The following is a 25,618-nucleotide window of genomic DNA, read 5'->3' as shown; positions in this document are numbered from 1 at the left end:
GTCCAGACGGCATACCAAATGCCTTTCTGCGCAGATATGCGGAATGGGTAGCTCACTATCCAGAGATAATTCTTAATTCTTCGCTGAAACAAAAACGGGCCCCAGATGACTGGCTGTTCGCAAAAGTGGTTCCGGTTCACAAGTCTGGTGAACGGCAACATATTGGAAACTATCGGCTAATTTCACTCACGTGTGTATGCTGCAAGCTACTTGAACACTTATTTTCAAAGTCAATCTACGCCTACCTTAAAGACAAGAACACTTTTTTTTCCCAATCAGCGCGGGTTTTGACAGCACCTTTCGACTGTCACACAGTTGATAGAAACGGTCAACGATTTTTCAGCTTCCTTGAACAATAGAAAGCAGGTCGACGCTATATTTTTAGATTACTCGAAGGCTTTCGATCTGGTCGCACATAACGAATTCATTAAAAAACTGATGAAAATCAATATAAATTATGATGTTATGTGGATCCGCTCAAATCTTGCCGATCGGACACAATACGTTGAAATAAATGGTAAGAAATCTAACCGATTGAAAACAACATCAGGCGTTCCACAGTGATCAGTTTTAGGACTTCTTTTTCTAGTTTATATAAATGATTGCGCCGGGGAAGGTTTGCTCGTAATTTCAGTTTCAATCATGTATATAGGCTCTGTAATCGAGGTTTAGAGGTTTGCGGTATACGCATGTAACTAACCGTCATGGTACGAGCGAGATCGTGAAGGTCTCTTGCAGCGCCTGTTCTCAATAAAAGTATAAGGAGAGTCGGTGCTCCAGCCTCGGCACATCTGGCAGCGCAGTCGGCGAGGTGATTACCAACGATGCCACAGTTTCACGGCAGCCATTAAAATATTATATAATTTCCTCATACAGAAGCGCAATGACAAATTTTCTCGATTTATGACACCAGCTGTTCTCATTTACCACGCCGTAAACCTCGAAAGCATTGGAGGGCTGCATAAGATGATGTATAGGGTTTTATGGCGCAAGGGCCAGGTATGGCCAAAGAGCACCATGTCTGTGCTAATGAGTTTGTAGTGTAATTATGATTACTGTGAAGTTGGTGTGACGTGGCTGTAAAGAGGCCTTAAAATATGCGCTCTAAAGTGTGTAAAATCTGTATAATAAAATTATGGCGATGACGTATGACTTGTACTATGAACATTTCAATGCATATAAAAAGAATGATACGATAGGAAAAATATATCAGATTATAAGAAATGCTACAGCACTACTTCCTCCTTAGAGCCCTTGAAACACAAGGGCCTGGAGGCATGTACTATGCAAAACAATTATCGCGGTGGCATCCTCTGGAGAGAGGAGGCGCTACGTATGCATGGGACTAATAACTTGTAAGACCACACCTCTGTGGAAACCTAGGACTGTGTCTGTATTAAAAAGCGGTTCTGGACCAAGAAGCATTGCAGGATGAAGAGGAATGTGCTGTCGGTATGCTAATAAAGAATGTCTCTTTCTATCAGATTCGGCTTCCCGACAGTCCAGGAGGACATGGAGTACGGTCAGCCTCTCCCCGCATCTAACACAGGTTGGGGGCTCACTTCGGGTGAGTAGAAAATTATGGGTGCCAAACGTGTGTCCTATTCTGAGACGACAGAATAGGACATCTGTTCGGCGCGATTTTGTAGTAGATGGCCAGAATCCTAACTGTGGTTTTATCAGGTGGAGCTTATTATCCGTTTCCCCGTCCCACATGCGTTGCCAGTGGTCTCGCAATCTCCTTCGCACGAAAGGCCTAAGATCTGTGACAGGTACCGCAGCGGTAGGGTTAACAGCTTGCGATGCGATTGACGTGGCCATCTCGTCCGCCAGAACGTTACCCTCGATGCTCCTATGGCGAGGCACCCAGCATATAATCATATGCTGGTTAGATCTGTATGCTTTACACAAGACGGAATATAGTTCATTAAGTACTGAATTTTTGTGTGTATAGAGTGACATCAGGGCCTTCACGACACTTAGGAAGTCTGTATATATCGCGGGCTTTTGTAGTTTTGATTTTCTTATATGCTTCACAGCAGACAGTAATGCATAGGGCTCGGCCGTAAATATACTTGTTTCCGGATGTAGTACATCGGATTCTGAGAAGGATGGGCCGACGGCAGCATACGACACTCCGGCATTACACTTCGAAGCGTCATGTAGACCTCTGCGCAGGAGTGCTTGTGCTGGAGTTCTAGGAAATGAGTTCGTATTTCGATCTCTGGTGCGTGTTTTGTTACTTGTAAAAAGGATATGTCACATTCTATGACCTGCCACTCCCAAGGCGGTAACAACTTGGTTGGATGCATTAGGCGAAGCTCGAGGACTGGCACGTGTATCTCATCACTAAGCTCTCTCACTCGAAGCGAGAAAGGCTTTCTTACAGAGGGGCGATTATAAAAAAGTGTAATGCAGGTCATATCGTTAACAGTGTTAAAACATGAATGTTGATGATTTGAGTGTATTTTTAGGAAATATGTAAGGCTGATGTAAGTTCTCTGTTATGGAGGGACCATTCATTTGATTCCGCGTATAAGCTTTCAATCGGGCTTCTTCTGAAAGCGCCAGTAGCTAAACGGATACCTAGATGGTGGACAGGATCTAGGATCTTTAGTGCACTCGGAGCGGCAGAGTTATATACGATGGCACCATAGTCCAATCGTGATCGAATTAGGCTCTTATAAACATACATCAGACACTTCCTGTCGCTACCCCATGATGAGTGTGATAGAATATTAAGCAAGTTCATTGCCCTTAGACATTTTTCTTTAAGATATTTATTGTGCTGTATAAATGCAAGCTTGGAGTCAAGTATAATACCTAAAAATTAGTGTTCTTTCTTCATAGGCATTTGATGTCCACACAGTTGAAGACAATGATCTGGAACCAAGCCTCTCTTTCTAGTAAAAAGAACACAAGAACTTTTGTGGGGGTTAATTTTAAACCCGTTTTCGTCTGCCCACTTAGATATCTTGTTCAATCCCTGCTGTACTTGTCTTTCGCACACTGCATGGTTACAGGATTTAAAACCTATTTGTATGTTATCTACGTAGACGGAATAAATAATAGCTGTTGGTAATGAAGCGCGCAGTGTGTTCAGCTTAACTATAAAGAGGGTGAACCTGAGCACACCACCTTAGGGTACACCAGTTTCCTGCATAAATGGACGTGAAAGTACACTCCCGACTTTCACGCGGAATGTACGGTTGGACAAAGAGCTTTCTATTAAGGCGATCATATTGCCACGCATGCCCATTCCCGGCAAGTCTCTCAAGATTCCGTAGCGCCACGTTGTGTCGTACGCCTTCTCCATATCGAGGAATACGGATAGGAAATAGTGTTTATGTAGAAAGGCGTCGCGAATGTTTTCCTCAATGCACACAAGGTGATAGATTGTGGACCGCCCTTCTCTGAACCCACCCTGAAAGGGATCAAGCATTTGGTATAATTCCAGGAAATGTATGAGTCGCCGACTAATCATTTTCTCAAACAGCTCTCAAATGCAACTTGAGAGGACTATCGCGCGGTAACTTGACGCCAACGAAGGATCTTTACCTTGCTTTAGTATGGGAATCACAATCGCTTCTCTCCATGTAAGTGGAAGATATGCAGCAGCCCAAATAGTGTTGAAAAGTGCAAGTCAATTTTGTATCAGTGTGTACGTTCTTAATTATGTCGTACCTAATTCTATCAGGTCCTGGTGCAGAGCTCTTGCATGTGATCAAGGCAGCTCTCAGCTCGGCAATGCTAAAGGGACGGTTGTAAGGCCCATTCTCTCGACTTTTTCTTGTTAATGGCTTACGTTGTTCTATTTGTTTATATTTCAGGAAGGATTGCGAATAATGGTTTGAACTTGACACGCTCTCAAAGTACTCCCCAACTGAGTTTGCCTGATGTTGTAGGGTATCGCCTTGTGTGTTTACCAAAGGGAGTGAATATGCTTGTCCCTATTGATTATCCTATTGACCCTGTTCCAGGCTTTGGCCTCATCAGTAAACGAGTTGGTACGCGATAGAAACGTCTGCCAACTTTCTCGTCTGGCCTGTCGGCGGGTTCCCCCTCCTTGGGATTTTACTTCTTTAAAGTTGCTAAGATTCTCCGCAATGGGAGAAGCGCGTAGCAACCCTCACGCCCTGTTCTGTTTTTTACGAGCGATACTACAATCGTCGTTCCACCACGGGACACGCCGTTTGCACGCCAAGCCAGTTACTTCTGTTATGCATTTAGATGCGACATCTATTATGAAGGCTGTAAAGAACTCCACTGCAGCATCAATTCCTAACCAAGACATGTAAGCCCATGAGATACTAGTAAGAGACCGACATTTCTCCCAATCAGCTGTCTCAATGTTCCACCTAGGAGCGTGTGGTGGATATTCGTTTTCTTTAGGTGATTTTAGCAGTATAGGGAAGTGGTCACTGCCGTAAGGGTTGTTGGTAACTTCCCATTCAAGTTCAGGCAGTACAGACGGGGAGACTATGCTAATGTCTATTGAAGAATAGGTTCCGTTTGCAAGAGAGTAATATGTGTTTTCCTTCTTATTCAACAGGCACGCACCAGAAGAAAAATGCAACTGTTCAACAAGACGTCCTCGCGCACCTATACGGGGGTCGCCCCACAGGTAGTTAAGTGCATTGAAATCGCAAGAACAACATACGGTTCTGGCAATTCATCTATAAAGGACTGAAATTCATGTTTACTTAGTTTGTAATGTGGGGGTATATAAAGCGAGCAAATAGTGATAAGTTTGCTTAGCAGAACAACTCGAACCGCCACTGCCTCAAGGGCCGTTCGTAGCTGTAAACGTTGACCGGCTACGCTTTTTTGAATTACAATTGCAACACCGCCCGATGTTGCGACACCATCATGGCGATCTTTGCGAAAAGTAACATACTGTCGAAGAAAGTTTGTGTATTTTGATTTTGAGTGTGTTTCCTATAAAGACAGCACTTTTGGATTGTGTTTATAGATGAGTTCTTGCACATCATCAAGATTCCTAAGAAGACCTCTGACTTTCCATTGAATGATTTGTGTATCCATATTAAAGAAAATTGGTGTTGTGTTTGCGGAAGCGGAAGGTATGCCCTAGAATAAAGATCCCTTCCGAGGCCCTGTTATAGGGGTTTTGCCCTTTCTGAAGCGTTCGAGTCAGTGTCGGCGCTCCTTAGGCGTTTGCTGCGCCTTGAGGACAGGTGTAGTGTCCATTGCCTCCTGTGAGACGCCGGACAAGCGCTCTTGCGAGCGAGAGGTTTTCCGAGAGGGTCCTGCCCCGGAAGGGAAGACCCTTGCGCCCACCAGCCCGGAGGTCGATGGGGGTCTCTGAGGTATTTGGCAGCGCTGGCCAGGAAGGGGCCTCGCTGGTTGGGGCAGCCTGGGCTGCGCCCACCTTCGGGGTCGGTGACGCCGTCTGCTGGGTTGGCGGAGCAGCACTAGCTGCAACCGCCGCGGGGGCAGATGGCGTAGCTGCCCACTCACTGCTTGTGGGTCGGACAGCCACCGGAGGCCGTTGTGACGCTGCCACCTGACGCGCCACATCGGCAAAGGTTTTCTTGGGTAGGTACGATACCCGCCAGCGTGCCTCCTTGAAACTTATATTTTCCTTTACTTTAACTGTTACAATTTCCTTTTATTTTGCTGGAAGGGTTCGACCGCAAGTACGCGGCGTGCTCCCCATCACAGTTTACACAGTGGAGAGAATTCTCACAAGCTTCAGAAGTGTGTTCATGCGCGCTGCATTTCGCACAAGTTTGGCGGCCCCGGGAGCTCTGCGAATAGTGGCCAAAACGATGACACTTAAAACATCGGTGGAGATTTGGCACGCATGGCCTAACACGGAGCTTGATGTACCCTGCCTCGATTGACTCGGGCAGGACACTCGAACCAAAGGTGATTATCAAGTGTTTTGTTTGGATTTCTTTTCCATCTCGCATCATCTTAATTCTTTTGGCATTTATAACGTTCTGTTCACTGAAGCCGTCCAAGAGCTCAGCCTCAGTGAGCTCCAGCAAATCATCGTCCGAGACAACGCTGCGGGAGGTATTCATCGTGCGGCGGGGTGTTACTACTACTTGGGTGTCCCCAAATGATACTAGCTGATAAATGATAATTGCTTCTGATCGCGGAGCTCCAAGAGGAGGTCACCGCTAGCCATCCTCGACACCTGATATCCTGGACCAAAAACGTCAGTAAGAGACTTTGATACAAGGAACGGTGAGATTGTTTGCACTTCTTTAGCTAGTTTTTCTGCGTGGATCACGTGAAAACGAGGAAAATTGTGGACTTGTCGTCCGAAAAACTGAAAGACCTCTTCGGTGCGCCCTCGTTTCTGAGGGCGGTCAGGAAGTTTAAGAAAGGCGTTTTCTGTAAGTTCAGTTGGGTTTTCGGCCGCGATGCCGACCACCCACCATGCAGCCCAAGAGGAGGATGTGACAGAAGTTCCTGCTAGAGAAACCCTGCCAACGCAAGCCGTACTTCGCTGCTATAACTAAATACAGCATAACCAAGGCTGGCTAGCTACACAAGGTTCACCCTTGCCACCGGGAAACTAGGAAGGGAGGAGAAGTGATGAGAAGACAGGAAAGATGAAAAAGGCGAGAGAGAAAGACGAATATTGGAAAGGAGGACAGGAAAAGGCGACTGCCGATTTCCCCGGGTGGGTCAGCCCGGGGGTGCCGTCTACGTGAAGCAGAGGCCAAAGAGGTGTGTTGCCTCCGCCGGGGGGCCTTAAAGGTCCCCCGGCGGAGGCAACAACGCAGACAGCACGGGAAACAGTATTACAGAATTGGCAAGAGCTAGTGACATCGCGTGCTAGAAGATTGTCCTGCAGCTAAATACGTAAGCGCAGGGCTTTGCACAGCTAACAGATGGCGGAAACTGACTCCACCACTCAGCGCTCCTGCCAGTGAAAGAACGAAGCATGAACAGAGTCATAATAAGCTTGCTCTGCACACTGAGGGCACCGCATAGACACCTATCTAATCTAACACCAAATCTCTAGCAATGATATCTCTGCTTGAGTCTACGTACACTCCCATGAAAGCCATGGCGTTCGCACGAGGGGGCTGCTGACTAAGTCCCTCAACGCCGTAACAGTGGCGGTTCAGTTAAAATTTCCTAAAACCATGTGCATGGTTGCGTGTACTAAGTTTTGAACTCTGGCTGTAAGTAAATCCATGCACTATTGCATTCAAAAGGTATCTACTATGGATCAGGCTGTGAGAATAACTGTGGCAGCATGATGAAGCTCAATGTGTGGGAGCCTGCAGTTAACCTGCAGTAGATGATCCTGTCGGCGTAATGAGGTGGCCACCTGGCGTTTGCATACGTTAAACATTGGTTTCAATTGCGTCATCCTACTGTATCATTGTTCCATCTACACTTCTCTTTGTGCTGGTAGGAATGGAAAATAAATAATATTGTTCATTTCTCCAAAAAGGGCTTTTGTTCTTTACATATTTGCCTGTATTCGCAAATCTTTGTTCGAATGCGAGAGAACAATGCTTACCCGGCTCGTGCAAGCTAGCTCTTTGGCGCGCTTCGAATGTGCACTCCTTGATAACGCAGCGACTTCTGGATAACCCATATTTAACCAATGCCCTGCGTTTGGTATCAACCCAGGTAGCAGAAGAACAGTTCGTAAGCTCCTTATTTTCATTTCTTTTAAAACCGTTGTGGTTTGCGGCTGGCACCACCTTAAGAGAGCTATCCGTCACAACATGTTGCTGCACGTGCTCATGCCTTCGAGAACCTGACAATATCTGTCATCTATCTGCTTAGTGCATCGAACAACACTGGTTGCCACCAACTTTTGCACGTGCATATTTATGTTGTTCAGCAGACACAAATAATAGGTATCATGAAAAGTAACATACATTGCTGCATATAACAACGGGCGATTGCAAGCTTTTGTCGTATTTTTTCGTGTATTTTAAAGGGGCAGTTGTTCATTTGAAAACCTAGGCCTTATTGTAATTCCAAGCTTCTATAGTATGAACTGCATGGTGTCTGCTACTTGGTCATTTAGACTACGTCAAAAGGCAAGGAAGCCTAATAATTTACGATATTCTGTTTGCTATGAGCTTGCTTTGAAGTTTGCTTGCGCATCATTTGAAGGTATCCAAGGGAACGGTACTTAAGTGAACCATATCGCGTGCTGGAAGTTCAAGATTAAGTTTCGAGATTTTTCCAGTGTCCCTATGCATTACTGTCATGGAACATGTTCAATGAATATTTACAGGCTCCGCACTAGCTATGTAATGCACAACACACGATACGCACGGCATTCAAGAATACGCCTTTCCTACAGTACACCTACTTCAGTCAGGCAAGCCATTAAACCTATATGGAATGTATTCTGCACTACCAGTGCTTGATCAACACGAACATTGACAACATCATTTTCTCCATGCTGTGCCCATCGCGGCTTCCACAAAAACGCGTCTGTGCAAGAGACAGTGCACACGCCTGAATGATTGACAAACATGCCAATTTTACCTTTACCAACGGAATCATTGTGAAACAAAGGAGCATTCGGAAGGATTTCTCCGTTCTGTGTGTGGTTCGTGAAGTTTGACGCGCAGCGTAGAGTCATATCCGCAGGTTAGCAGCGTTGAGAGCTCGGAATGTCTACACAACAAATATTCATGAAAGGGGGCAGATGATGAAACAGCCTATATTGAAAACGGCAAGTGGGAGGGAGTTATCTTCCCAACCTTAGATGGTGGCTTGGAGCCCTTGTCTCCCAGCGTTATCTTCGGCTTGCCTGATCACTTGCAGTCGCACCTTGCTGTCTGAGCTGTGCAGAGCGGTATCCCACTGCTCTGCGTTCGCATATCTGTTGTGTGGCCTACGCACTATGCTGGGGAAAGCCCAGATCATGTGCCCGAGGTCCGCCCGCTGATTACAGAGTTACATCAATCTGAATAGACTTCTGGGTGAGAATGATTATAAGCGATCGAGTTTGGGAAGTTGCTTGTTGTAGGCGCCATGCTCTCGCTTGCAATTTAGTCAAAGATGAGTGTGGCGGGAGTAATACTGCCTCCCCAATTTATAGTGTTTGGTGATTTCATAGTATTTCACGATGTGGTCTCTCTCCACACTCGGGCCCCGCGTTGTTCCTGCCCCTGCTTGGCTCGCTAACTCCTCAGGAAGGGTTTGTGCACTTTCGTTGCCCGGGAGGGAAGAGCGCGCAGGCGTCTTTATGAGGTGAACGTCATGCTCCCTGCAAAAGTTAGTCATATTTCTTAGCGCATTTTTCGAGAGATTTACCTTACCAAAGTTGTTAAGCACGTTTTTAGAATCACCGATTACGATGCTAGCCGTTGTGGAAGCGAGCGGAAGCGCTATGACCGCTTTCCCCGCGATTTCCGAATTTACTGTTTTAATGGCGTTGCTGGCAAGCTGGTGGTCCACTTGATTTCAGGCGACCACTTCTATGTGTCGACCGTTTGCATATTCCACCACGTCTACTAAGACCTTGTTCCCGTCTCTTTGAAAGTTCTTGCGTAATGCTTGCGCTCTTACATTCCTCCGCTCTCGCTGATGTTCAAGGTGCATGTTTTTCGGTAACGGGGTATGATGATGAGCTCTCTGGTTTTTCTTGGCATGTGATAATTATCTCTTTTTTACCCAGCGTACGTGTTACCGAGATTTTGCAGGACGTATTTTAGGTAAAATTTCAGCAACTCAAGAAAGCTTGCAACCGAAGTTGCACTTTTTAGACTAAAAGAAAGTTCGTCATTATCGATTGTGATACATTCTTTCACGCAAGCCATTAGATGATCATGAGGCATACAGTAATACGGACCTTCGGTGTTGACATCCCAGTAAATGCAGTGAATTCCGGGTCAACATCGAAGGAGGAGGAGGAAATAACTTTATTGTGTCCTGAGGAACCCCTCCCCACCCACTCATGGTTTAGTGGTCGGCAGGGGTCGCGGTCCGCCCCCACGTTGGGACGGGAAGCCCGTGAGCCTCCGCCCTTTCGTGAGCCCTCTGGACGGCCCGGAGCTGGGTCTGGTGGTCGTCGCTTCGCAGGGCGTCCACCCATCCTTATTCTTTAGTGAACATGGTGCCGCTTAACGCGGAGCATTGCCAGACCGTGTGCGCTAGCGAGCAGTACGATTCGGCACAATCCGGACATTGCGGCTCTACTTCTGGTGAATAACGGCTCAGTCTGCCTCTCGAAGGGAACGGTCCTCTCTGAAGCATTCTGAATATCGATGACTGTGGTCTAGTGAGTTTAGCGTGGGGGAGCAGGCTGGTTCTCCTCGACAGCTGATAGTTCGTTGTTATTTCGTTGAAGGTGAGCAGCGGGTCTCGGTGCTCCCCTCCCTCCCCTCCACTTCGCTCCCCACGATCGCCGTGGTGCGTGAGTCCTCGCACGCGTCCGTGCGCCAGCTCATTGGCGTTGGGAAATTCGGACAGCACGTCGGCCCCCATGTGGGCTGGAAACCATTTGACGATGTGATGACCCGCGGCTCCCTCGCTGCCGAGGACGGCCGCCGCTTCCCGCGATATCGAGCCCGAGGCGAATTCTCCGGGCGCCAATCGCGAATCTGTGTAGACGTAAAGACGTTCGGGGTCCCTCATTGACATGGCTATTGCCACCTGTTCGGCTACTTCGGTCGTTACCCCCTTAACTGATGCTGCGTTAATTATCGTACCATCCCAGCGTATTGAGACGGCCGCGTACCGGTCGCGTCGCCCGTACTGGGCCGCGTCTACAAATGCCGCCAGCCCCGGGCAGTTGGCGGTCGATTTCAGCAGTGCTCGGGCACTCGCCTTTCGGCGCCCCTCGTTGAATTGCGGGTGGACGTTTCTCGGAAGCGGTTCTAGCTTGAAAGTGCCCCTGACCGCCGCGCTGAGCGCAACCTTGCGCCTGTTGAACTCTGCCTCTGCATTTATCCCTGCTTCTTCTAGGATGTGTCTGCCGGTCCTGGTGGTCGACAGCCGCACGACCTGTGCCTTGGTCTGCGCTTCGATGATTTCTGATAGTGAATTGTGGACCCCTAACCGATCGAGCCGCTCCGTGCTTGTAGGGATCGGAAGATCTAGCACCCTTTTGATGCGCTTGCGCATCAGTGTCTCTATCTTGGCCGCGTCTCTCTTGGTCCATTTTAGCGCTGAGGCTAAGTAATTTACGTGACTCATGAGGAAGGCGTGGTAAAGTCTGATGAGATTGCTCTCGCTGAGCCCTCCTCTGTGGTTCGTCACCCTGAGGATCTGCCGGAGCATGTTCTCCGTTTTGGACGTGAGTTTCATGACAGTTTGCGTGTTACCGCCTTTAGCCTCAATTAGCAGCCCCAGGATTCTTATAGTGTCCACTCTGGGAATCGGCTGGCCGGCACTCGTATGTAATTTGATCGGTATTTGATCAATCGGCGTCAAATTCCTCATGCCTTGTTTCGAGGGACTATACAGCAACAGTTCTGATTTACTGGGTGACAGACGGAGTCCCGTTTCCTTCAGGTACTCTTCCGTTGAGTCCAGTGCCTCTTGAAAATCCCGCTCGACTTCTGCGTCGGACCCTCCCGGGCACCACACCGTAATGTCGTCTGCGTACAGGGCATGATTGACGTTGGTCACTCTCGTCAGGCGGTCTGAGAGCCCTTTCATGGCCAGATTGAATAATAGTGGGGAGAGCACCGCCCCTTGTGGGGTGCCCCTCGCGCCCAGCGTGTACCAATCGGACTTGGCCTGTCCTATTTTGATCGTGGCTTTCCTGTCTCTAAGGAAGGAGCCTATCTAAGAGTGGAATTACCGGCTGAGCCCCATCACCGAGATCGTTTCCATTAGAAATCTGTGTTTCACCGTGTCGAACGCTTTCGTTATGTCCAGGGCCAGTATGCCCCTGGCGTCTCTTGTTATGCCGTCGATTATGTGCTTTTTGAGTTGTAACATTACGTCCTGTGTGGAGAGGCCCGGTCTGAAGCCCACCATGTTATGTGGGAAGAGGCCCTCTCTCTCTATGTACCGCGATACTCGGTTATGTATGACATGTTCGGCCGTCTTTACTACGCACGAGGTTAGCGATATTGGCCGCATGTTCTACGCCGCAAGTGGTTTACCGGGTTTCAGTATTAGTATGACCTAGGCCTCTTTCCAGACCTCTGGCACTCGTCGTTTCCCACGCTCTGTTGATTTCTTCGGTGAGCTTCTCGACCGACTTTCCATCTAGGTTCCTCAACAGTTTGTTCGAGACCCCATCCGGGCCCGTAGCGGAGCGTCCGTTGAGGACTTGTAAGGCATCCCAGGTTTCCGATACCGTGAAGGGCGCGTCGAGTTCTTCGACCTCTGCCCCGGCGTATTGTGGATAGTCGCCGTCGCCTGACGGGCCCAGTGGGAGATACGTCTCCGCTAGCTCCTTTAGGAACTCGCTTTCCGTTTTGCCCTGCTCCTTTTGCTTTTGCAAAATCCTATCGATTGCCCATCTCTGATTGCCTTTGGATTGCCTGTCGTCTAGCAGTTGCTTTAGGAGGTTCCATTTGGGCCCGGTTCTCATTTGTCCATCTACCCATGCGCACACCTCGTTCCACTGTTGCTTGGAAAGCTCGATCGAGTGCGCTTCGATTTCCCGGTTTAGTGCCGCTGTTTTCTTTCGCAGTCGGCGATTCAGTCTTTGCGTTTTGCACCTGGCCGTGATGGAATTCTTTGCCTCTAATAGGTGTGCCAATCTCGCGTCCATCCTTTCCACGTTCAGTTCAGTTTGGACAACCCTCGTCGCGGTGCTGACATCCTCTTTGAGCCTTCTAAAAAGACTGTCTAGATCCGCGTATTCGCTTGTGTCTTCCTTCCTTATTTTGCGGAAGGCGTCCCAGTCGGTGACCTTAAATTCTCTCGGTGGTGCCGCCCTGATGGGGGTCGTGACCGCCAGTATGTAGTGGTCGCTGCCGAGGTTTTCGTGCAGGTTGCGCCACTCGGCCCCTCGCACGTTCTTGACGAAGGTCAGGTCGGGCGTCGTGTACCGCGCCACCGACGTGCCTAGTCGAGTCGGATAGCGGGGGTCCGTCACCAGCTCTAGCGAGCACGTAGTGACTGCCTCCAATAGCCGCTCTCCCTTAGGCATTGGCCTTGCGTAACCCCAGGCTCCGTGGGGCGCGTTAAAATCACCTGCCACTATTAGCGGGGCCCCCCTGGCCATTGAGGCCGCCTTCGTTATTATCGATGTGAACGACTGTCTGTGGTCAGAGGACGGGCTGTACACGTTCACTACGAATACGCTGTTTTTCAGCCAACTGTTCGGTATGAATTCGATCACGGTTACCTCCACTTTCGCATTGCCTAATTTGAAATCTCGTTCCTGGGAAGAGGATTTGTTCGCAACGAGGGTCGCCACTCCGCGCTTACCCTGTTCGAACTTCGACGAGGCGATCCGATAGCCGGGCAGGGTCGCCTCGCTACCCAATGTTTCTTGTAAGATTATGACGTGCGGTTTGGCTATCTGTGGGGCAACAAACTGTAGCAGTGGAGACTTGCGCTTCTTGAAGCTAGCGCAATTCCACTGTCACACTACCAGCTTTCTAGTTGAGTTGTTCACCATGATTGATGCCTTGGATTTGTTTAGCGCCTGCAGGCGCCATGTGTGCTTCGATACGCGTCACTTTTGCCGCGAGCGCTAGCATGCTTTCTGCTAGTCACTGGACCATTAGCTGCAAAGAGCTAATCGACTGCTTAATTCCCAATAGGATGCTACTGGACTCGGGTCCCGCCGGATTTCCCTCCTCCGTCAGGGAAGGGGCCCTGCGTTTGACGGAGCGAACAGACTGCTGCCCTTGCGGGGTCGGTGTACTTTGGGGCACTTGCAGCTGCTGTTGTTCGACTAGCTGGGGAGTGGAACCTTGTTTCCGAAACGATTCAAAATTCGCCCTCATTTTCTGAATCTCCGCCTTGAGGCGCGCGTTTTCTTCCGCTAGCTGAGCTATTCTAGGGTCTTCCTTGTTATGCTTTGGCAATGCTTCCTGCATTACCTTTGATTGTGATTCCGGCTGCTGCTTTGGCTTGGCCCGGTGCGCCCAGGTCGGCCCCTCTTGAATGCGCACTCGGGAGCGGGAGCGCCCCCTGGAGCGGGAACGGCCTCTCGATCGGCTGCGCCGTTGTAGTGTGGGCGTTGTCGAACATCCCCCTCTGGGCGCGCTTGCCACGCTTGAATCGCGTGACTTACTCTCCAGCTGTTCCGGCTGGCTTTGCAGCTGCGATTTCTTCGCATTTCTGCGTCGGAGCCACCTGCGCCGCACGACGTAAGGGATTTGGTATCGGTGCTTGCACTTGCTGTCCGCCGTCGGGTGTTGGCCCCCACAGAGGGCGCACTTGGGCGAGCATTGGTGGTCTTAAGCCGGGTCGTTGGCTCTGCAGCCGCGGCACTTCTTGTCAGGATTTGGACAGACGTCGACGCTGTGGCCCAAGTCACCGCACCCGAAGCACACGTCGTTCTGCCGCCTGTATAGCGTGCAGCATATTAGGCTTACGCCGCACATGACGCAGCTCGGCACTTTCATGCCGTTGAAGAGCACTGCCACCGTCGAGGTCTTTGTGATCCGCTTCGCTTCCAAGGCCTTGGGATTTCTTTGATTCACGGTCATGGCCTGAAGCTGGGCCTCGTTGATTTCGGGGTCCACTCCTCTGATGACCCCCTTGCACGTGTTGTCCGGCGCCACAATGTATCCGCCCACATTGTATGCGCCTTCTCTTAGGTGAAGCTTGTGAACTCCGGCGTATGCGTTCGCGTTCTTCTCGGTTGGCGTGGACACGACGAGAATATTCTGGGTTGCGTTTGGACAAACGATGTCTTCCCAGGCGGCACGTCAGGTTGGGCCAACGTTGGAGACATATTGGCACTTCTTGGCCCAATAATGGCCTAAGATTAACAGGGTGGTTCCAATATTGGCAGTGGCATTCTGATTCCTGGCCCAATGATGGCCTAAGGTTAACAGCGTGGCGCGAATATTGGCTGTGCCATTGTGATAGAGATCCAACGTTGGCCCACATTACACAGTCAGTAAACAATATTGGCTGTGCCATTCTGATAGAGATCCAATGTTGGCCCACATTACACAGTCAGTAAGCAATATTGGCACTGCCGTTCAACAAGGCGGGAATTATTGGACCGACTTTCGTATGGATTTGCCAATGTGGGTTACTAGTGGGCTGTCTTTGGAGGACATTGGCCCGTAATAAGCCAATTTTCGCCTTGTCGGCTTTTAGTGCTCTACGACTTGCTGAGATTGAACAACGTGTTTTGAAAACTAACGCAGTGATCACAGCCACACTGCGCAGGAACCAGAAATATATTCTTCCATGTCATCTCCATGCATGGTACACCGCCATTTTTGCACTTCTCCTTTACCGAAATGCGTCCCCTAAAGAGAAAAGCCAGTGTACCACGTAGCAAGCAGGGGAAGTCGCATAAATTTAGCCGCTGCTTTATTGATCGTGAATAAGAACATTAGCTTTCCATAAGAAGCAACGGCATTGCGAATTTGCCTGCGCATTGTATATTTTGCATGTACGCTCCGCGGCCTTGGTGGGTCAGGATTCTGAGGAGAATCGAGAATCAGTGCCTCAGAGCTGATGGAACTGGCCTGGCTAATGTAGAGTGCCTGTACTTACATAGCTCTTTTTATTTGCAGCCCGGAGTGGAACCAGGTGTAAATCTCTGTGAATTTCACCCAAATTCCCGGACTATGATTTTATCAAGCCACGCGCGCGGCCTGATCCTGCTAGTGATACCGAGGAACCACGCTTCTGCTCACTGTTATAGGTCAAGCATCATTTCCAGCCGACAGTATTTCTGTCTTTTCGTATAATGTCTCTTTTACTACTGTTTCCTGACGGAACTTCTCGGTTTCCACATTAAAAATTTCGCACGAAGGCCGCATTGTGTCTACACAGTCTGAAACTAGGCTTCTTGTGCTGTAGCAGGTTTTGCTGCAATTTTTTAATTATAGAGTGCTACGCTGACTAGGTGTGGGCTGTGAACAAGGAGGACGGATCCTGCGCATTTTATGTCTGTTCTAAATATTACGTTACACCTTGTACAAGATACGCCATATATGTCGAAATATTACGAAGCGTTACCTGACAAATCTCTTGCAAGAAAGTTTCATGATTCACCCCTTCGAACTCTCTGCTGAGACTTATAATATTGTTGCGGTATGGCGATTTTTCAAATGAAAACAGTGCCACATACATTTGTCATACCAACATCTCTGATGACATTTCTTTTTATTTTACAGCGCAAGCATCTCCTCCAAGTAATGGTGAAGTCGCTATGGGAAATGGTAGCAACTTCAACGAAACCACCGCGTTATCGGGGACCTGATCAGCCCGCCTCATCCAAGCACTGACCAACCTGCCTACCGACGTCAGCTCCCTGCCCTGAAACCCCTGGCCAGCCCACCGTCCTCGGCACCTTGCCCATTTCCTATCCTGAGGGCAGTGCCTGTAAATAAACTGTTTTTAGATAACCGAGCGTCACCCATCTAGGTCCACGGAAAATGCCTGTTTGTGAAAATTTATTCGCAAATAAACTGTCATAAACGTCAATTTCAGTATTCTTTTATTATTATTTGCAAGCATATATGACTTCTGCTTCTTGACATCTATTTGTCGAGCTTTCCTAGCTACTATTGAGGAAGACGGTAAGGGGGGGACAATTGCTACAAAAAATGCCGCTAGCAAAAGGTTTGCGGTAAGAATGTGTGCGTGTTCTAAAGCCAGCGTAGCTAAAATATTCGTCATGCAAAGGGCATTGGCTCAAAGCTGGCATTAATAATGGCAATGATATGGCTCAACACTGGTCCTACGCTGGCAGCACGATGGCTGCTGCATTGGCATAACATTGGTCCAATCTTGGCTTTAACGCTAGTCCTACGATGACTGCTGCATCGGCATAACATTGGTCCAATCTTGGCTTTAACGCTGGTCCTACGCTGGCAGCACAATGGCTGCTGCATTGGCATAACATTGGTCCAATCTTGGCCTTAACGCTGGGCCAGCATTGGATTGGGTTGCACTTTGCCAATATGCCAACATTGGTCCAACATTGGTACCAATTTCTGCCAGCATTGGGCCATGGTTGGACCAATGCTGGTGTACTGCCTGGGTTCCTCGGTCTCGTTCGGCGGCAGTGAGGCCGCCATTGCTAGTGCTTGCGCCAGGCGAATTTGACTCACTTTTTTTACTTTGAGGCCGTCTCTCGGCCTCACTATGATGCGAATGTGGTCCCTCGGTAGCCGGGGGAGCCTCGGTGCAGCGACGAGGCGCTTGACCGCGCTCTGCGAGCCGGCCGTGCGGCGGCCGCCCTTCATCTCTATTCGTCCCTGTTGCCTCGGTCCGGAACGGTCGGTCCCGGTTTGGCCTTCTTGTTTCTGCCCATGGCCGTCATCCAGCCTGGGCGATTCGCATCTTATTGGGAAATGTCTTCTCCCTCCACGACGGTCTCCATAGCGGGCATGCTGCCGCGCACGTGTACGAGCGAGGCCTGGGCCTGCTCGCTCCTCGCCCCCGACGATAGGCCTAGTCGGGTAGGGCTCGCTGAGCCGCGGCGTGGTCCGAACTAAAAGTCTCGGAAATTGAAAAGAGTCCACTGACGGGAAGAAAAATCGGACATCGGCGTGTTCCTTAGAAGAAAGTGCGTCGAATAGTGCACATTTTGTTGCTAGGAATCACAGAAATCAGTCCGAAAACGTGTACAGAAGCGGGAGCCGAAAATTCCACATACGCACTGGTCGGCTTCTTCTTCGTCCTCCCCGGTGAACATCGAAGATATGTATTACTCTATACCTCATGATGATCTAATGGCTTGCGTGAAAGAATGTATCGCAGTCGCTAATGACGAACCTTTGGTTTTAAAAGTAGAACCTCGGTTGCAAGCTTTCCAGGGTTGCTGAGCTTTTACCTAAAGTCTACGTTTGTGCCTAAGGGGGAGGAAGAACCTTACGTTCAGCGTTCAGGAATTTGCATAGGGTAGTCAGTTACTCCACTTTTAAGGGAATTTTTATGACCAACCTCGATAAAGACATACAGCTTCATCTTTCAGGACTAGCGACTAAGGTTTTCAGATAGGTAGACCATTTCTGGTCTTAACTAATGCCACTAATTTAACATGCGATATTGTAAACATTTTAAAGGTTTTCAAGAAAAACTGCTTGAAATTATGTTTTTAATTGGAATTGCCCCAGGATAACCAAATACAGTTTCTTGAACTAAGACTAGTATTTCAACCACTTTATGTCTGCAGGTACTAGCGACCCAGGTCTATTAAACCTACCCTTATCTACAGGTCACACCACTCAAAATTGTAAAAAGAGGAATAATAAAGACCAGCATAGGTTCCGCATTGAGACAATCACGTCAACACATGATGAAAACGAGCTTTCTCAACCAGATTGACAAGCTTGAATAAGCATGCTATCCTCAGTCTGACATTAGATCAGCCTGTGCTAACACATTGAAAGAAATATAAACAAAAGAAAACAGTCAGATCACTCAAGGACGATGGTTATAAAAATAGCTGTCGTTCCATACCTACATAGGATATCACATCAATGAAAGCATGTACGAATAGGTATAAGGTTGAGATTCTTTTTCAGCGAGAAAGAAACTTCAAACAATTTGTTTCGCTTATTCGTAGGAAGCCATTGCTGAGCTATATTAGCCGCGTAGAAAATTTGTAGGTTGTGTGATAGGCATAGCATATATATGACCCCGTTTAAGTGCGGTAAGGATTACGTAGGCCAGCCTGGGCATTGCGTCAACGTGAGGCTAAGAGAGCACCTGGTGGCACATAATTGATCAGAAACAACGCATCTAGCCGCGCACTGTAGGGATTGCGGCTGTTATTCTGTTTTCGAAAATACTCAGATCATCTTCAAAAGCACTGACCACTTGCACCTGAAATGGCAGAGGCGTTCTGGATAGAGAAAAGAGGAGATAACTGCGTCAGCCAACCCTCAGTCTTGCTAAACGATAAGGAATTCAACTTTCTTGATAGTGTGAACTTTTTCGCCATCCTGTTTTGGCTTTAACGTTGCCTTTCAAATGATGTAATCCGTGAGCCTTATAACGCATGCTCAGCTGTCCTACTCCGGTTTTGTCTGCATATATTTGTATTCTTGCAATAAATGTTTCAATTGTGAGTAAGCGCTTCGTCCTGTCCACTCTATTTTTTCTCGTGTTTGTGCGTTTTTACAGTTTCAAGACTTGGTTCTTTAGTTCCCGCATGACCTCTTGCGTCGAGAGTTTTGGTCGAAAGCTGAGTATGGTGTGTGGGTATAGCCCGTTGTAGCCCTTGTATATGGCGAGACGCGTTAGAACTACTTTTTCCATTAGATTTCCAATGCACGACGTCAGTGAGATGGCCCCTGAGATTTTCTGTGTTCTTTATTGCCAGGTTCTGATTTTTTTTTCGATTTGGATGGTTTTGAATTGCTGGGGCAATGTCCCCTTCTCCAAACATTCGTTTATGAACTTTGTGATAGCGGTAACGAATTCATGTTTCGGAAAATTAACAGCGCAAAACAGACGGCGACGAAGGAAAAGAAGAAAATGGCACTGGCACTTGACGCTGGCAGAACGCTGTTCTTCTTTTCCTTCGTGCTCGTCTATTTTGCGTTGTTAATTTTCCGAAACATGAATCACCACCAACTCATCCAAGGTTCTCTTCTGGTGTGGTAACCAATTCTTCGTCTAAGTTGCGAAATGCTTCATTTGTTACACCGGCCGGACCAGCGTGCGAGTTCGTATCGTATCTCTCCCTCCACTATGGGGTCGTTGAGGTCGACGTTATCCTTCCCTTGGTACTCCCTATGTCGGGTCTATGTTGCAAGTCCTACGCATATCTTGCGTAGATGTCGTAGCAGCTCTACCACCGTACCTGCGTAGATGTGTAGTATCCGTTGCAGACTTTGTGTTTGTGTTGGTTACGTGCGTTGTGGGACAAAGAGGCTACGGAGTTCGTTACAGGTTTCGGACATTCCGAAATCTCTGTCCATTAGAGCGCACGTGATTTCGCACTGCAGCTCGGTCTTCTATTTGCGGCGTCTTCTGTTTCTCGCGATGATATTCTTTCACAGGCGCCGGTTGTGATTTTTACCTTTCTAGCACTTTTGCAAGATGTGTTTGTCCTCCTACAAGGGTAGGAGTTTGCTCCCCTTTCCTCCATGCCTACCTCTTAGGGAAAATTTATTGCGGCTTTGTTCACGCTACGCTGTATTGTCTGTGTCCACTTCAGTATGTCATCGGTGGTTCCTTTCGCATCATCGTAGTGGCACTCACGAAATGTGTCCTACTCGGTTAGCGTTATTTTCCTGCATTTCTTTTTACGCGGTCCGGCTAGTAGCATTGTGTTCACAATGTAGCGATCGCTGCCTAGATTTAAGTTCGTGTTGACCCATTTCGGGTTAGCCATGTTCTTTACAATTATTAGTTGCGGCGTAGTGCGCCTGTGGACGCTATTGCCAATTCTATTAGGATATCGTGGTTTAGTGATTAGCGCGAGCCCCTCATGCTGCGCGTCGTTGCACAAGTTGCGGCCTTCAACGGTCTCGATGGTGTAAGCCCAGGCCGCGTCTGGCGCGTTAAAGTAACCCACGATGATGAGCGCCTCTGTGTCGACTACGTTTACCGCATTGCGGAAAAACGAGTCAAACTTTACTTTTCGTAGGAGTGGGCTGTATACGTTCAGCACGAACAGGCTTCCCTCCTTCTTGTTTTGGTAGGGAATGATTTCTATTAGGACCTGGTGTATGTTTTGTATGCCGGTGCCGTGTTCCACAGCCGCTATATTTCGGTGTATCAGTGAGATTACTGTTGATATTTCATCTAGCGTGACACGTTATTTGTATCCTGATAATATTGTACTGCCACCAGTTTCCTGGAGGGCGATTACGTCATGTACTTGCTTAAGTTTTACCAAGTTAGGCAGGTTGTGCCTCTTACGGTGAATCCCACGACAATTACGCTGCTATACAATGCACTCTTTACGCAGTGCAATGCTGGTTGCTCGAGTTCTCCATGCAGCTATCCTGAGCCGCAGCTGGTCTGCTGTACGGCTTGCTCTTTACCGGCCTCGCTCCTTCGGGTCGAGCATCTTTCGACGTGTTTTCCAGCTGCGCTACTCTACCATCGAAGGCGTCGAACCGCTGCGACATTTCCACTCGCATCCGCATTATCTGCTGTTGTAGACCCGGCGCATCTGCACGAATTCGTGTTGTCAACCTGCGAACATTTCCTCAAACATACGTTTTACTTCGCCGAGTGTAGAGTCCCTTTGCCCTTCTGCTTTCTCATTTGCCCTTCACTTATGCGGCGATGTCTCTAAGCTCGTCGGCCTGGGTGCGCACGTCGGCGGAGCTCGATTTCGCATCGACGCCCTACTAGCTAGGGGAGTGTTAGGATTTATCTTTTTTTTTATTCTGAAGTTTTGCGTTTTCTACTTTGAGCGTTTTTATTTCCCGCCATTAGGGTCACGTTTTATCGCGTTATTTTCCATAAAGGGGTCAGAGCGAAAAAAGTTTTGCGATGCCAGGATAACTTAGGCAAGAACGCAACGCGTGGCAGACTGCCAAGCCAGGGTTGCGTGTGTCACCTGCCAATCTCCTAAAGAAAGATTCCCGTAATTATCGATGGGAGTGATCCAGGCTACTTCATGATGAAAACCGTTCGCTCTATCGTTCTGAGAAATGCCACCCTTAATCTCACCTTGACCTGTATTTCTAAGCGTGATGGGAATGTAAATGAGGCGGGTATGACGTTTTAACCCCCAGGTGACCCAAACTAGGCACGACATTCCTTCAAGGAGGCAGGACGCCAATACTGCGTAACATCCCTCTAGCAAAAACCAGCGTCTTCGAGGGCCTTCCAGCGCGTTTTTACCATTGCATCGTACTTGGGACGGTGGCGCTCACTGGGAGTCCGTGGCTCGCCAGTGAGAACACTGGAAAAAAGTTGGATCGCACTGGGCAATATGCTGGTTTCCCGCCAACACACTAGGAAGCACTTGTTACAGCTGTGCACGCAGTGGTTCTCACTACAGTTCACTGGATCACACTGGAAACTGCGTTGATGCATTTGTGCCGCACTGGTTCCTGTATGCAAGGAGCATAGGCGCGGCTGAATATTACACCCTTTGTACAATTTCGACGCTAGATACTATTATATTTCTAAATAAAGGAATATTTTGCTGTTGTAACACTGTAGTTCAAGTCGTAACTTGGAATAAAGGCTTTGCTAACCTGCCTAATTCTATGCCTGCATTTACGTGTTTCCTTGACCGAGCAATTCTGTTGCGCCCCCTGTAATACAAAATGGTTAATAACACATGGCTGCTCCAGATCTAGTAGAAGCGTTTCGGTGATGGCGTACGCGCTGATGGATTCGTCATTCAGCTGTGTTTGAATTACAAGCCACCTTTCCTGCTGGCGAACACACTGAATATTTATGTAACAAATTTTACCGTCTGTATTTTAACCTCTGTGTGTCTTTTCTTATTCCTTGTGGTCTAATTCAGCCTGTTTTATTAAATAGTAATTTATTATTATCATCAGACATACAATTACAAAGAAAATGTAATATAGAAGCAGGTCCCAAAGTAAAAACTGTCAGGACGACCTCCTTTAGTGCATGTATAAAAGTGTAGGAAATACGATTAGCAACTAAGGTAAAAGCAGCGGAAATACAGCTGGTGTATCGCTATCATTACTGCTTAGCCCTCCTTCCTGATTGCCTGGGGCCGCCTAAGCGAGCTACTGCCGGTGTGCAAATAAACATCCAACCAATTTTCCTCCACTATCGCTCATATGTATCTTGTCATGCATAAAAGCATCTTCGTACCCTGCTCGGTGCACTTCTCGGTGATGTCAATGACAGTAAAATTACCGTAGTAAAATTACAGAAACGTAGAGCACCGCGCTACGTCGACGGTGACCTTTTTTTCTGGGGTAACCGACTCAGAAACCCTCACCCCTGACTGTGTGAATTACTTCTAACACACCTCAGCACGACATTAGTTTGTAGGTTGGTAATCTCCTTATGAAACGTACCCATCATTTTATGTGTCCATTAGGTTTTGCCTTAGCATTAGCTTACAATTTGGAAGGCCTCTAAGTAGTGAATAGGCGATGAGATCGCTCGTGCATACTTGCGGAGCCCCATACTGGTGGAGTGAACGACGCCCTAAATGTTTCAGACATCTAACTTTTTCCCGTGCCGAAGAAGCTCGAGTTATCGCAGCCACCGATTGTAGGCACGGATTCAACCCTATGAGCTCGCTGGTAGCATAGCGTCCTAGCGTCGGTACAACCTGCAAACCAAATGAAAAGGCGACGACCGCTTTATTGACAAAGTTCTGTTCGCCTGTTTTTGAGCACAGCACATAGGCGCCCGTTCCTGCGTTTCGCGTTGGCGTCGTCCCTCGGCGTAACCGAGCCTACAAGCTCAACAAAGGGTGAAAGACAATAATAGCGAACAGAGGGCCAGATAGAAAGCGCAGGAGGAGGGTGCGAGCGGGAGCATAAGCTGGAAATCGGTGGAGGAGGGTATGGCGAATGCGTGAGAGGCAAAACATGGTGCCCCGCAAGACGGGCTCTGCGGCGACGACCGCTACGAGATTGCGCCAGCGTAACGTGCCGCCGTTTCTTCCCCCACGGAATGCGGCGAGCGCGTCGACCGGTACCATATATGGAAACAAAGGACTGCATGGGCGGAGGACTGTCTACGGCGGCTGTTGTGAAGTGCGGCCATGCGTCACTCACGCGCTTCTTCTCGCCAGTTCCTGATTAGCGGGGCTATTGCGCCACACTTCTCTCCGTTTGCAATGTGCCGCTTGCGACTGATTGTCCACGCCGGCCAATATATCGCGAGAGGAAAACACGCATAGACCTGCGCTCAAATTTTTCATTAGGGAACATTCTAATCGTCGGTTAAACTTTTCGTTTCCGATTGTTTTGTTCTTGACGTTTTTAAATGGTGGGAGGGCAGTCGTGTAGAATCCAGCACCATTGGTACCTTGCGCACTCGCTATCGTAGCTTGCACATGCGTACGTCTCGCTTGCGGCTATAAAAGAAAGAGGCTTGCGCGCCTGTGGGTCTGCCGCTTGTTGCGTTGCCGGCTGAGCGGTATCTCATGAGATTTGAGTGGAACGTGCCATATCATTGTTGTGTGTTATCGGTCCTCATCTGCCGTAGAGACGGGAAACAGCAAATTTACAGTGAGTAGGAGGAATATTCCGGAAATAACGCAATACTATGTCTCAAACAGTAGGCGCAATAGGTGAAAGAGCACGCTCAATGACATCCAAGCAGTAGCACATCATATTGCCCTAATACAGCGCTATGAAAGAAATACATTATTTACCTTGGTGAAGCAAATCCACGTTTAATCATTGAAGTTCCTTACCATATAATCTTATATGCTTTATACTTAAAAAAAAACACAATGTGTGACAAAACGTTAGAAAGTGCGCAATGTATTAGAAGGGATAATGTTGTTCACGGCTCCGGCTTCACATTGTATAGCTTATATAAAATAAAAACAGCCAGAGCAGAGTAAACAGGTAAATTTGCGCTCTGCTTTTATCGCATTCTGCATTAAAGTTAATGAGACAAGTGTCAAATGGCACAAATACCTCTGAAGGATCTTCATAGCTTTGTAACTCATTTGGAGCCGACAGGTCTTTTTCTGTTATTTCGAGAGAGCATACTGACAATATAGCCGACAGTAACCAGTGCACCAGCAACAATGTCATCGCTTGTACAGGCGGCGCCTCCTTACTTGTCAGGATATTTGTGTGCACTGCCGAGGTCGTTACTTATACTCTGCACACGTTTGTTTAGTTCATACTAGCGGAAGACAAAAATGAATAGCCAGTGACGTCATAACTTCATTAATATCGAAGGCGAATGAAACTTCTGGAGTCGTTGTAAAGTCATGAACATTTGAACCATTATGCTCCTAAACTTCAATTTCTGTGTGAACGTTAATTCAGTATGAAAATGAGCCTGAAGAAAAGTACCACAACATGAAGCTGTCACATTAGCTTTTTATTATTCTGTAACCATTACTAATGTTGATATTGCTGTAAATATTGTTTCGCTTTATGCTATTTTTCCCAGTATTCATGTCATGCAGGACCAGAATAAAGTTTTCCGGTCAGCTATACGTGGAGGAGCCCGAACGGCGAGACTAGAAATGAAACAGACTTCATACTCTGCGCTAACCCTGGCATCATACAAGATGTGGACGTGCTCGGCAAGGTGCGCTGCAGTGACCACAGGATGGTAAGAACTCAAATTAGCCTAGACCTGAGGAGGGAACGGAAGAAACTGGTACATAAGAAGCCGATCAATGAGTTAGCGGTAAGAGGAAAAATAGAGGAATTCCAGATCAAGCTACAGAACAGGTATTCAGCTTTAACTCAGGAAGAGGACCTTAGTGTTGAAGCAATGAACGACAATCTTGTGGGCATCATTAAGGAGTGTGCAATGGAAGTCGGTGGTAACTCCGTTAGGCAGGATACCAGCAAACTATCACAGGAGACGAAAGATCTGATCAAGAAACGCCAATGTATGAAAGCATCTAACCCTACAGCTAGAATAGAACTGGCAGAACTTTCGAAGT

At 48.1% G+C, this 25,618-nt stretch overlaps 1 protein-coding gene across 5 annotated transcripts in view; it reads right to left on the bottom strand.

Annotated features, from left to right (window-relative positions):
* The window catches only part of LOC142587385 (uncharacterized), a 498,611-nt gene that overhangs the window by 432,208 nt on the left and 40,785 nt on the right, over positions 1-25,618 (bottom strand). For 4 of the 5 annotated variants that reach the window (XM_075698346.1, XM_075698349.1, XM_075698344.1 and 1 more), the window contains exon 1: positions 24,627-24,772. The exons of the other annotated variant lie outside the window; for it this stretch is intronic. In XM_075698346.1, coding sequence (XP_075554461.1) covers positions 24,627-24,746 — 120 coding nt within the window. In that variant the 5' untranslated portion in view covers positions 24,747-24,772. Of the gene's footprint in view, positions 1-24,626; positions 24,773-25,618 lie in introns of those variants that run through there. 5 annotated transcript variants of the gene reach the window in all.

Source organism: Dermacentor variabilis, chromosome 7, assembly GCF_050947875.1.
Source record: "Dermacentor variabilis isolate Ectoservices chromosome 7, ASM5094787v1, whole genome shotgun sequence".
Taxonomy (NCBI): domain Eukaryota; kingdom Metazoa; phylum Arthropoda; class Arachnida; order Ixodida; family Ixodidae; genus Dermacentor; species Dermacentor variabilis.
The sequence above is the reverse complement of the archived record's forward strand: the minus strand, read 5'-3'. Positions and strand labels throughout refer to the sequence as shown.